Consider the following 14,152-nt stretch of genomic DNA (forward strand, 5'->3'; position numbering starts at 1 on the left):
AAGACTGCTGGTATTAAATATTTCCTAAATTCAGAAGAACCAAAGAGCAGTATAGCATAGTAGGACTCTCAAGGAAAGAGGGAGAATATATAGATAAAGGTTATTCACTTCCATCAACAAAAATTAAACATCGATGATCTCATCCATATGAGTTACAAACAGACAAAGCACATTTAAATGTTACTTCACTATGTAAGGAGTTCCTTCTGTCTCCGAACATCTTCAGGTTTTAATGTTCAAATCACCACCTCCCAGCAATGTCTGCTGGGTCCTTGAAGGGACACGAGTCATCCCACATAAGTCTGCTTTCTAGAAGACATTTATTTGCTCCTTTAATCCCTACAATTCTTCAGTCACAAGTCACAATGCCAAGTCCCTGCTCCTCATGCAGCCTGACCCTTTCCTGGTTTCCTCAGGACCCCTTTCTCGAACTCACAATTCTGCACCACACAGTATTCCAGCAGGACGTCGGGGCCCACTGGGGGACTGCCTACCTCAAAGCAAACGGTCCCAGAAGCTCAGCTGCTCTGACCTTGTGCCTGGTCATGCATCTTTTCCATCTCACTCCCAAGCGTACTTAAGCTGACAGCTGCTCTCAATAAACATGTGTGTCCTTTACCATCCCAGTCCTTGGCACATGCAATATCTCTTCTTGGCTCCAGTTTCACGTGTCCAAATGTCTAATACACACTTTCACTTCAGGGAGCCCTACACTCACCTTCCACCTTGAGCTCCCTTCTGGACTCCCCAACTTTCGGTAATTCTCTCAGTATTCTGCTAGTCCATCAGGATTAAAACCTACACATCATTTTCCTTCTCTGTTTCCTTCTATATACAAAAATTTGCTAGGTGCGGATAGCACAACGTTGGGGCACTGAAAAAAAGGATAAACCTTTTGGAATGGCCCATTTGGAGAAAGTGATAAGAAATCAACCAACAGAGAATTACAGGAGAGGTCCTAGAACCAGAAGCCTGTGAGCTGAACCTGTCTGACATTGACACAGTATTCTCAAATTTTTTAAAAATTTGTGTCCAGCATTTAAAATCAGAAAAATACTCTGATGAAAAATCCAGATTCCCAATTTCTCTCAAAACCAATGATGCTGACTAGTGTCTGCATCTTTCAGCTGGAACACGTGCTCTCAGGTCACCGCACCTGCCTGTCTCTGCTGTCTCACTGACACCAAGCCTTAGTGCCAATCTCCATTCATTACCATGCTTGCACTGTTATTTTGCTGCTAGCAGAGAGAAGAGAATGAATTATTTCCTGTACCCGTGCCTCCAAGTGGGAGACCAAGAGGGTCACCTGCCTCAAGAAAGAATTTTTTAATATCAAGCCCACTTCACTCATCTCTCTGGCCCTCTGTGCAAGGTCACATTATAACTTTCATGGACCCTAGGTGTCTTTGCCTTCATGGGACCCTTCCTCCATAAAAATAATTAAAATTATATTTAATGACCATATTGGCATAAAGGCAGATATATTATTTGGTTTTAAAATACTTCCTCTGATCTAAATTTTCTCCTTTTTTCCTTTGATTTTAAAAGAAATCTAAACATTTTCATAGGCCACTAAAAGTATCATGGGCCCAGGCACTGTGCACCATTCTTAATGGATAAGTAAGTCCTGCCTCATGGACATTGGAGGTTTGTTGGTAAATCATTTAATCCCCAGTTCACCTGAACCAGTCCGGGACACACAGTCCATTAGTGCAGGTGAATTCGTTTGCAGAGCAGGTTCTTCTGGTGCAGTTCTGGTGCTCATCATAGGCGTCAGAGCAATCGGCATCGCCATCACAAACCCAAGACTGAGGAATGCACCTCCTGGATGGGGGCACACTATTTACACAGTGAAACTCGGAACTGGAGCAGCTGTGATTCTCTGAAACCAAACCACACGAGAATCAGAAACCACACGAGAGCTCGGTCTAGCGTTCAGATTCATTCTGAACCATTATTTGTCTTGGCTTTATGTTACATAACACTCTGAGGGATGAGAGAAAATGAGGGAGAAATACGCAGACAAATCACATGGTTACAATAATAGGTCATAATAAAAATACCTCCAAAACTTGTGTTTTAATTGCTTTGAACCTTGGAATTTTTTCAGAAGTAAAAATAAAGATAATAAAACACCTCACTTAGTTTTCCAAAAATTAATGCAAGGTCATATTTTTCCCTCAGGGCTATAGAAAATGACGCACCTCTTAGTAACTGGATACCAAAAATCCCTTCCTTTTGGTAACATTTTTTTAGTTTACAAAGTATAATTACACAAACACAATGTGAGACAGGCATTTTTATGCTAGTTCTACAGATGAGAAAAATTGAAGGTTGACTAGACAGCTCAAAGTCATAGGATTTTCTAAAAAGTTAAGGCTTTCTAAAAAGGTAGGTATCTGGGAGGAACTCACATCACTAAGAGTTAGAAACCATGATACTATTAGGGAAGAGCTAAGATGCTATCATATAATCATTAAAGCCTGCAGAATGAAATACAAGTATTCTATTCAATCTCTTTGTGGGTGAATAGGAAACAAAAGGACGGGGGTCTTGGTGATATGGGGGGAAAGCACATGCGATAGTCCATGTATGTGCAGCTGCCAACCACCCATTTCATAGAGTCTATGTGGAACTATGTATGGACTGCCACCAAAGCCAGGGACAAAGGAGGTAACGATCACGGAGACATTGCTTTTATTATTCTGGCATGAAAAGACTTTCTTCTAAGACACCTCAGCTAATAGTTCTAAGTTCTGTTGGTAACGGAAAACGGTGTCCCACAGTCTTTTCCATAATTCACTTACAAGGAATAATCCTCCCCCTGCCTCCTCCCCCAAACAGCTCTAAGGTAACAGGTGAAACTGGAGGTACATTATTAAAGCTGCCATTAAGAGTGGCAAATAAACAGGAAAACAAACGTATGTATGTGAATACATGATTGTGACACTGTGCAGTACACCAGAAATTGATACATTGTAACTAACTGTACTTCAATAGGAAGAAAAATGTTTTAAAAAGCCAAAAAAAAAAAAAAAAAGAGAGAGGCTAACTGAGTTCTCTTTATCCGCTCTAGAAATGTAGGACATTATTTCCATTATCTAAATATTACAGAGAAAAACAAACATTAAAATCTTTTTTCATCATTTTAAAGCATTAAGTGGATGATATCAAACATTCCTGAGTGAAAATAAAGGTAACATTCTGTCCACGTGCATTCAGTTAAAGAGGAATCTGTCTGACAACCATACTCTCCAACGACAAAAAAAAAAAAAAAAAAAAAAAAATCTGCTGAGTTTCCCTGGAATGTGATGCTGCAGAGGAATTAATTGGTTTCACTTACCACAGTGGTGTCTTTCGTCCTCATCACTCATGTCCCCACAGTCATTATCACCATCACAGACCCACTCTATTTGGATGCACCTGTTACTGTCACACTTGAATTCATCACTTGAGCATGTTATCTCAGAATACTCTGCAAAAAGATAAAAAGCACCCTTGGTGAGAAGAGTGGTTTGTAGTCCAGAAATCTTGAGAGAAGCCTACGATAGCATGGGCTGTCTAGAACACCAATTAGAATTATTTAATCACATCCCCACATGTCCCTGTTCAACTAATCAAGTTGTCATATGTCCATAAACCCAGAGACTCCTGAAAATTAGCCAAGGGCAAAAGAAAATTAAATGCTAAATATTAAAAATACAGTAGAATAATAACAAGAAGGAATGATAATAAGGAAAAACATGACCTTTCATAAGCTGGTGAGAAAGGAGTGTGTATCAATACAGTCTTTTGAAGAAACATATCCCCATCACACAGGAACACTACTCCTAGAAACCTAGCCTGTAAGAATCTTTCCATATATGCAGGAAAAAGCTTTTAAAAGGACGTTCATTCCAGCATTATGTCTCAGTGAAAAAAATGGAAACAACCTAAATGACCTTCAGTCAGGAAAGGGATAAAAACACATGGAACCTGATACTTTAAAGCAATATTCAACATGCAAAGAAATGAGGTAGAGCTGTATTTTCTAACATGCTGACAAGATGTTGTTAAGCTCAAAAAAAAAAAAAGTGGGGGGCAAACTGTAGAAAAATATAAATAGCTAAGGTCCCATTAGTGTTTTAAAAACCACATGTTAGGATGTATATATAAAAAAAGAAGAATTCACACGTAATAACGATTATGTCTGGGGAGTGAGGGGATTGGAGAAGGGTGAAGAAATGGGGATACTACCCTTTTTTTTTTTTTTGATGGAGGTTCTGGGGGTTGAACCCAGGACCTCGTGCATGCTAAGCATGTGCTCTACCACTGAGCTATACCTACAACCCCCAGGCAGGATTTTACTCTTTTGTACACATCCTATTCTTTCTTTAAAATGTTATATGTGGATTGGATGTTCACTAAACTTATTGTGGTAATCATTTCATGATGTATGTAAATTATTATGCTATCTACCTTAAACTTACACAGCACTGTATGTCAATTAATACCTCTGCATATTATGAGAATGCATTCATATTAGATCCTGCATTTATTTTAATTTAAATATGTCAAACAGCTATTACTAATTGCTATTACTATGACTTTGGTTCCCATGGAGAAGTTTGGAAACTATATTTATTCTTCATATATTTGAACCAATAGTTCACACATCTAAACCAATCTCTATGACTATTCTATCCACCTAACAGTTGTTAATTGTTTCCTTTATGAATCCTCAAAATTCTATGTGTCCTTTGTTTTCTACAAAACTCTCAGCATTGGGGAAAAATAACTTGACAAAGCGCTTTAAATACTACTCTCTATTAGTCACAGAGTTTGAAGCAGAGAGAAAATAGGAATAGAAAATAGTCTGAATTCAGCTGCAAAATTAGACCAATGGCCTTTAGAAAACAACCCTCCAGAAAAAAAGTATTTATATATCATGGTACTTACTGTGGTGATATTTATAATACAGTAAAAAAAAATTAAAATAGAGGCAGTTAATGATAATATAACCACTCAATGGAATATTATACAGCCACTAACCAGCAGTATAAAGACTTTATAACAGGGGACAGCAAACTTTCTCTTAACCAGATAGCATTTTAGGTTTACAGGCCGCATGTTCTCTGTCACACCTACCTGACACTGCCTTCACAGCACAAAAGCGGCCATAGACAGGATGTGGCTACATTCTAGTGAAACTTGATTTATAAAGACAGGCAGCTAGTCCATGGCCATAGTTTGCTGACCCCTATACAGCAGTGTGATTTATTGACAGACAAAAAAAACAATGTAGAATACTGTAACTTTTTATGTAAAAAAGAAAGATTGTGTATGGATATAGATTAGGACTTGCAAAGGAAAACAGCAGCCTTCAAACATAAACAATACACAACTGCCTCCAGGAATACAACCACCATCTCAGGAAGCTCAGATGGCCGGGAGACCTTACCTCCTAAGCTGGCACACAGACAGAACAGGAACTATGCGCTCCTAATATGCCCCTTCTCCACATTTATGATGATTTCAATCACTTTTGGCTCCTCCCACAGTCTTAGGGGTCAGAACTCGGTCAAATTTCAAAATTCCAATTCAGAGTCAATTATCATTAGTTGAGTTCTACAAGCCAGGCTGGTAGGAGGTGCATCACCCACATATTCTCTTTTTATCCACATCAATCAGCAACCTCCGTTTCCTGCCCAGCAACCCTCCCAGTGCCCCAGGTTTCTAGTGACTGTCTGCTGAGTGGTCTCAGCACTTCAGCTGAGAGGAGGAGCAGGCAGTGCACACATTCAGTGGTCAGGACCAGAGTCTACATCTCAAGCAGCTGCAAGAGGGTGTCCAGCTGCATCCCAGTGCTTTTCATGTTTGTTCACTCTCTTACCACAAGTGGCAGGTTCATCAGAGCCATCAGAACAATCTCTTTCTTTATCACAATACCAAAAGCTAGGAATACAGGGCCCAGATGCGCAGTGGAATTCATTGCTGTTGCACGTCTCAGAGACTGGAGGAGGGAGAGAAGATAAAACCCATAAGCAACACACAAGCTTGTTCCTATCGGTCTTTCTAATCTGCCTATTATCTCTGAACTGGATAACTGCTACCAAGAAAGGAATACTGAGGCCTGGGAAATGAGTTTTTGTCTAAGTGCTCTGTCAGGAGGGAAGAGTATGGGAGAGCAACACTGCTCCGGTTTTCCAGATTTTTTCCCTAAATTCCAGAAATCCAAAAATAAATGGTATATGTTGGCAACACCAAAAGACTACATTTTTGATATGTGCCATCAGAAATTACATATAAAAGAAGACTTGGTTCTATATTTTCTACCATAACATAAAATAAATTACACTGAAAAGCAAAAAACAATATGACCATATCTGAATTCATCCTACAACCTTTTAGCCATGTTAGACCATGACTCTAGGGAATGAGCAAAGTTCTGCTCTTATTCATCCTTGTAATTTGAGTAAACGACTCTGCCTACATGTGAACATTGATGCTTTTGTTGCACAATATTAGGTAGTTCTGGTCTGATGTGTTTTCTAGATTTTCTGCTTCCTCTTGCTACTGTTTTTACAACTGACTCCTGCTCTTGGACTGTAGCCTGGCTTGTTGACAATTACTAAATTCTTAAAGTACGCATCTATTTACAGGAATAGTCTCAAAGTTATTGAGCTTAAGAAAGGTCTTTTAATTTGAACTATAAACACAGGAAATTATTTGATTGAAGCAAATTGCTAAATATGAAATAAAGGCTTCTGAAAGTCAAACATATGAAAAAGACAGAAAATTCTTTCAGTTACTAACGGCTACTATAAACCTATTAAGAGTAAATATGAGGGCTTAATGTGCAAGCTCTGCCTGGAGTTCCTGAAGACAAAAGGCCTTCAATTGTAGCAGGTTAGGCAGCAGAGGTGGTTTCTGGAAGAAATATTTAGAGTCAGGTGTCCAGCCAGGGAGCAGAGAGAAGGGGCTTCTTATGCCCCTCCAAGCACATCCTAAAGTAACTGCCTACTGCCTCTACTTACAAGGTCAATTTGAGAGGAGAAATTGAAATTAGCCCAAACAACCAGGCCATGTGTCTCTGTATGAGTTCAAGATGTGCATCCCTGGAAGCACAGAAAGAGAAGCAGGTGTATCTTACCGCAGAAAATGGGGTTTTCGTCACTCATATCTCCACAGTCATTGTCTCCATCACATAAGAAAGTACGAGGAATACACACACTTGAATTCAGACAATTTACATATCCGGACTGGCAAGTGCGATGAGCTTGAAAAAGACAACCAGATTTAGAACATACCCACCACACATGTATCATATATGGTCACACTAAGAGATGTACTGCAGAATCAAACCACCAGGAGGGTAGGATGTACTAAGCTATCACAGAGGTATGATCCATGACACTTACGTGATGCCATGGATTCTATAGTAAAAAGAGATATTTCCAGGTGACACTGAGATCATGGAGGAGAATGGGGGCTGCTTTGTAGTTTAAATTGCCTGTTTTCATTGTTGAATAGCCTCAGCAAGACTCCCCACTCTGGGTTAAATAAATTATGGCATTTCCACAGCATGGAGTAATATGGAGCTATAAAAAGGAATGAAGAAGATCTCCCTAACATGATAAGAAATGAAGGTATGATCTCCAGGATATATGAACAGTAAGAAAGCAGAACAATAGGCTATCTTTTGTGTAAGAAAAATGACGATGTGAGTGTGTGTGTGTGTCTAGCAAGAGAGAAATGCTAACATGAAAAGCAACAGCAATAAAAAGATAAACTAATGAAAATTATCAGCCCTATGAACAGGTTGAGAAGATTACAGAGGCAGCAGGGTTGGGAGGACAAATATCAAAGACTTTCGTGAATGTACCTTGTATAATTTTGATTATAAAACCCTGCACATTATTTTGTATAAATAAAAAGAATAGAATAAAAAATGAATATAGGAAAGGAATTCCTAAAATTTGGAAACAGTAACAAATGACTGCATATCCCTAGTGGGAAATAATCTAAGAACAGGAAGGACCTAAAATTTTTAATTACATTTGTGTGGTTATTTTGAGACTATGATAGGCATTTTAAAATTACTATAGAATAAAGCAAGTAAATGACTATGCTAATGTCACTTATTAGAAACCAAGATTTTAAGCATAAGAGACATGATTATAAAATCTAAAAGGTGAAAAACCTGTTATCTCAAATTAAAATGGAAAATATCAATATAATTTTTTCCTTAAAAATTGTATTTCATAGCTCTGTCCACTACAATCAAAAACTTAGTACTCACTGGTCATCAAGTCATTACTCTGAAAACTGACAACTATAGGGAAGGTATTAGACAATTACCCTGCAGAATTGTATTTTAGGGTAACAAAAGAGTTGATAAGGGAAATTTCTTCTTTATGGGACTTCAGTTAATAAGTGTGGAAGGAATAGTCAAAGTTTTAAATGCGTATTTGGTATCCCTTAAGGAAATAATGCATTTATGGAACAACCACCCAGGGATGCCAAAACCATTGGGTGAAATGTTGATGGGAACTTCTTACGGGAAGACTCAGACTGACTTGTAAATCCACTAATTAACTTCATCTTCACCTAAAGGGGAAAAATCAAGCATGTGCTTCACCATTTGCTACAACAGGAAATACATAGCTCCACCTGTGAAGTGTTCTTGCCCAAAGAATTGAGTCTAATGTAATTAAACCTCTAGGTCTAAATTCTAGTCTAAATCAATGTGTAGACCTTGTCTGAATCCTAATTTGAACAGAGCAATAGTTGACGTGTTTTAAGTGATAAAATTTAAAGATGGACTGAGTACTCAATGATACTAAGTATTGTTGATTTTGTTAATGCTGGCATGGTAGTTGTTTTTCAAAATGTCTTGATCAGTGACGTGCATGTCTAGGAGTTGCTTTAAAATACTCAGAAAAAAAGTTGGGGGAGATGGATGAAACAGATTGGCCACTTGTTGATAAAAAAAAGCACACTCAAATAAATACTGTGTTTTGGGGGGAGGGTACAGCTCAGTGGTAAAGTGCGTGCTTAGCATGCACGAGGTCCTGGGTACAATCCTCAGTACCTCCATTAAAAAATAAATAACTAAATATTGTGTGTTACTACCTACAAAAGCAGCAGAGCATATCAGTCTACCCAAACTGAAAATACACTTGGGCTCACACTCTGCTCTTTTGTCTTCCCAAGATACTTAAGCGCAAAATCCCAGAAATTTTGGAAAAATGAATTCACTAAAAGGCAATTTACCAGAAAAACTAAAGAGACAAATCATTTCAGTCAACAACATACCATATTGCTTTTTGCACAACAAACATTAGCCACAACACATTTATATAATAATTTTCGGTGGTAATGATTGGTAAAGCTTTAAACCAATCAGATATGTAAACCAAGCATAAAATATTTACGGTTAAAAGTCAATGTTTGCATGGATCCATAAATTTAGGTGAATAATTCAAATACTAGGTAGACTTGTTTTTAAAAATCACTTAGTAGACTGTATTACAATGAAATTTATGTTTTAGATGAATAGTATGGGTTTTTTTTCTCAGAAATCTTATGTCATTACATAAAAATTCCATCTCCCGTGCTCTAAGACTTCAAGACCAAAGCACAATAAGTACCGAAGACAAACTTACAGCAATTTTTCTCATCTGAAGTATTATTATCATGGCAGTGGTCTATACCATCGCAGACAAACTGAAGAGGGATGCACTTTCCATTACGACAAGTAAATTCCGAGGTTTCGTTACAAGCCCTGAACAGGCACCCCGCCTCATCACTGTTGTCACCACAGTCATTGTAGTGATCACAGCGGTAACTATACTGGACACATCGCCCATTGGCACAGGTGAAGGATGTCGAAGGGCAGGTGTGAAATGCTAAGGGAAGGAAAAAAAAAAAACTGAAGAAGCTTCTGGATTAAACCGTTGTCCTATTTTCTAAAAAGATACAATCAAATAAAATAAGACACTTTGGGTTTACCTTCCAAGGCAAAAACAGCTGCAAAACGCACTGCATGCAAAGTGAGATGACACTTTAAATTAGTTAGATTAAGCAAATATGTTGTATGCTTGGTTTTAGCAAATGAAATGTTTTAAGCAAATCACAAAGTCACTTTCTCTCCCATCTCAGTTTACAAGTTTATCTCAATCACATTAAAGCGTACAAACACAATTTCTCTGGGGAAATTCTAGCCCCTCTACAAACTAGAAAAAGGTAACTAACTTCAGGCCTTCCTAATTCTGAATATTGGAAGTAATTTCAATACAATTATTGAATGAATGATCCTTCTGCTATGAAAATTAACAAAATGATAACAATCACCTTTGTGAGCCCTTAGTCCCATGCTACGTCACCAAGCCCTGTGCTGTGGTTTTCATATACGGTTTCTCTTACTCCTCACAAAAACCCTAGTGACAGCACCATCTCACAGATGAGACGTCTGAGGCCCAGCAAGGCTAAGCGACTTTCCCAGGGCTATACAGATTGAATGGCACCCAGCACCATGGCTCTGAACCACTACAGAGATACTTCCTATGAAAGCATCATACACCGCTTCACAGCATATAAATCAGCTCACATGCGATTTAAGCAAAGTGCATCAGTGTAAATGTTTTTCAGTCCCCAAAGGACCAAACACTTGGTACATCGTTAGGTGCTAACCAAAGCTCCAAGTGTCCAACTCACCACAGAGAGTTTCCAGCTCATCACTGCTGTCACCACAGTCATCGATGTCATTACATTTCAACTGCTGTGGGATGCAGTTCCCACTGAGGCAGGTGAACTTGGAACTATCACACCTTGTGCCATTGTCCGGGATGCAGTACTTGTTGTTGTTGGCCAGGTACCATCGGCCCACTTGTGGACACTGGCACTCGGGACCATTTGGACCTGAAGAAGGGTAGGCCCAGAAAAAGCAAAAGATTTATATAGCAAGAACTCATATTTTCTCCTCCAGAATAGCACTGGTAACAGCTTCTATACTGAATGTGCTATTAGACGAGCCATGGAAACTTCCGAGCCAGTTTTCCGTCAATAAGAACCACCACCGATTTCTAATATGTTCACCCTAATCTTTAAACAACTATCTCTTATCTTCACTGAAACATTAGCAATGATTCTCCCTTCTCAGCAAAATCTGCAAAGCAACAGTATCAAAAGATACTTCTTCCTATGAATCTGTTGTTCTCCATAGAACACACTGTGAAGGTCACATCACACTCTAAAACACCATCAGCAATATTCCAAACTATAGAGTACCTCCTAAGTGGAAGGAGGAAGTCCTTTTATAAGGAACATAAGCTCATCGATGAAATTCCAATTCAAGACCTGAGGTGCAGCAGCCAAACCCACATCTTTCTTTCTACCTCCATCAAGCTTAATTTAAAAATGCCATTGTAAGAAGGCTCAATATAGAGTAGAAAAGAAACCTTTCAAAGTCTTCCTCTCAACATACAGATCCTGAAATCGATTTTATCAATTACTCTGAAGTCAAAGAGAATTTTTTCTCCTGTGAGAGTGGAATACTCCGTCAGCCTTCGCTGCTGGTTGTTATTATTATCATTATTCTCCACGATTCTACCTTCACGGCCAATGCCTTACCTGGTGCACAAATATTGCTGCAGCCCCCATTAAACTGACTGCAAGGATTGTGACACTGCTGTTGGTCCTTCACGACAGCGCAAATACCCTTAGGCAGGGAGGGAAGACTCGTGGTCATTGCGGTCAGACTTGACCCATCATATTTGTTAGCTCTGTAAATTTTTTGAGAGCTCCAGTCAGTCCAGTAAATATACTGGCCATAGACAGTCAAGCCAAAAGGAAAATCAACTCTGCTGACAATGACCTCTCGCTCCATGCCTGTTACAGTGCAGCGCTCAATCTTCTTCCTAAAACAAAGATGGAAAAAAAAATTCTCAAAACCAGAAAGAATAAGTTCCTCAACTGGCACCCAATACCTGGGCCCAACCATGGCTTTACATAAGCCCCTAACTTTCTTTCCAAGTGAAACATATGGCAGCAAGAAATGTTTTTTTCTGGTAGTGGGAGAACTTAACCTGCTTATCAAACAATGGCCTGGATACACCATTGATTTCCAAATATTAATGTAACCCACAGGCAATCCTACAGAAGGAACCAGGCTGACATTCGAAACGAGAGTATTATGAAGTAATACATGTCGTGCATGGAACTTGGTGTTTAGCTCATAGTAGTCACTGAATAAAATGTGAATTACTTTTCCCTTCCCACTCCTCTAATGACTTTCCATTTGTCATTTACCTTGAGGTATTTACCTAGAATGATCCAAATTTAGATACAAAACATTACTGCTTTGGTGCAAATGAGAAAATAAAGGAAAAAAATGAGGTTGTTAGGTGCTTCAGTGTCACAAGACCAAAATCATAAGAAAATGAGCAAGAAGAGTTAAGATTCCTGACATGTAGACAGACACCAGTCATAATAAACAAAATCATCTCATCTCTTCAACCATGAGGATGATTGGAATGTGAGTAATTTCAGGAGTATTTGGAGAGTTACATATAAAATTAGAGCTGACAGGAGTTTATAAGGAAAACACCATGAAATTGACTGAGTAGATGCTGGCACAAGAAGAAAGAATTTTTTTGAGAAGGTGACTAAAAGACAAAGACCAAAGGAAAATATTTTTTTTGAGACACCGAATGCTACAGCCCAGAGAAAACTTACTATCAGTGTGCATGTAAAAGGCATTCATATTTTATGGTAGTTACATGGGGCCTGTAGACTATAAATTGAATGATTACATTTTTAACTATAGTTGAGTATAGTTGTAACTCAAGTAATTCATCCTTAGATGCCTTTCAGTTCACAATTATTCAATCTTACAATGTAGATCAATTTTTACAGGTATAGTCACCAAGCTAGAATATAGTTCCTGAAACTGACTCCACATTTTGGCCACATTTATCTGGTATATTATATTTTCACCACATTATGGGAATCCCTCTTTTATATCCCTTTTTATTTAAGTGGAAGGAAGAAATCTCATCAGCACCCATGGGAATAACCAAAGACACGTACAGATTGGCATCTGTCCAGTAGAGAAAGCCTTCTTCATAGTCCAGAGTGAGCCCGTTGGGCCAGACCAGGTCAGTGTTCACCACAGATTGCCGGAAGTTTCCTGCCAGTGTGGCTCTTTCAATTTGGGCATTAGTACCCCAGTCAGTCCAGTACATGTACCTAGTGATCCAAAAGGAGTCATAATTCACCGCAAGGAAACTCACAATCCTTTTTCCTTAAGAAGGAACAGCAGCGAACTACCACAAGATCTCGTATATATTTCCCTGTGCTATACAGTAAAATCTTATTTATCTATTCTACATTTTGAAATCCGAGTCTGTCCCTCCCCACCCCCCGCCCCCTTGGCAACCACAAGTTTGTATTCTATGTCTATGGTCTGTTTCTATTTTGTATTTATGTGTAATTGAAAAACTGTGCTCTACACTGGTATTTGACACAACATTGTAAAATGACTATAACTTAATTAAAAAAATGTTAAAAATCAATCATCCTTTATGCTCCAAAAAAAAAAAAAAAAAAAAAGGAACAGCAGCATTCTTTAACTGTCAGTTGACATTTACATGGCAAGTGAAACCCACTCCACTCCCACCCAGAGAACTTGGCCAGTAAGGATTTACTGAGTCAGAGCACTGGTTCCCCAGTATGCTGCCAATCCTCCTAGCAGAAGGAATGGGAGTTCCCGGGTAGAGTCGCTCATGCTCTTTCACCCCTGGACCTGTGGCTGCAGTGTCAGAAGTCCGCAGAACACTGGCTTTCTACGAACACAAGATAATTTCAAGCTCCCCTCCCTTCAGAAATAAGCAGACCATGGCATACCCTTGGCAAGGATCTAACACAATTGCTCTTGGCCTTTCGACTCGGGCTATCACAGTGCGCTTAGACCCATCCGTGGCCATGGACTGAATTGACTGGTTGGTGTAGTCACTGTAGTAAATTCTTCTATTGATCCAGTCAAAGGCAATGCCATCAGGACTCCCTAAGTCTGGACACACATTGACAAACACACAAAAAGGAGTTAGAGTCTCAATATGCACTTTAGAACCCCTGGGTCATCCATGTGTGTCGATCCCATTGTGTCTAC

General features: G+C 39.0%; 1 protein-coding gene across 1 annotated transcript in view; it reads right to left on the bottom strand.

Moving 5' to 3' along the window:
• Positions 1–14,152, bottom strand: part of LRP2 (LDL receptor related protein 2) — a 93,180-nt gene that overhangs the window by 48,953 nt on the left and 30,075 nt on the right. Inside the window, 9 exon segments of the mRNA XM_032479645.1 lie at positions 1,681–1,882; positions 3,344–3,475; positions 5,873–5,992; positions 7,133–7,258; positions 9,648–9,890; positions 10,699–10,902; positions 11,614–11,900; positions 13,072–13,230; positions 13,888–14,053. Coding sequence (XP_032335536.1) covers positions 1,681–1,882; positions 3,344–3,475; positions 5,873–5,992; positions 7,133–7,258; positions 9,648–9,890; positions 10,699–10,902; positions 11,614–11,900; positions 13,072–13,230; positions 13,888–14,053 — 1,639 coding nt within the window.

The sequence above is a fragment of the Camelus ferus genome, chromosome 5 (assembly GCF_009834535.1).
Source record: "Camelus ferus isolate YT-003-E chromosome 5, BCGSAC_Cfer_1.0, whole genome shotgun sequence".
Taxonomy (NCBI): Eukaryota; Metazoa; Chordata; class Mammalia; order Artiodactyla; family Camelidae; genus Camelus; species Camelus ferus.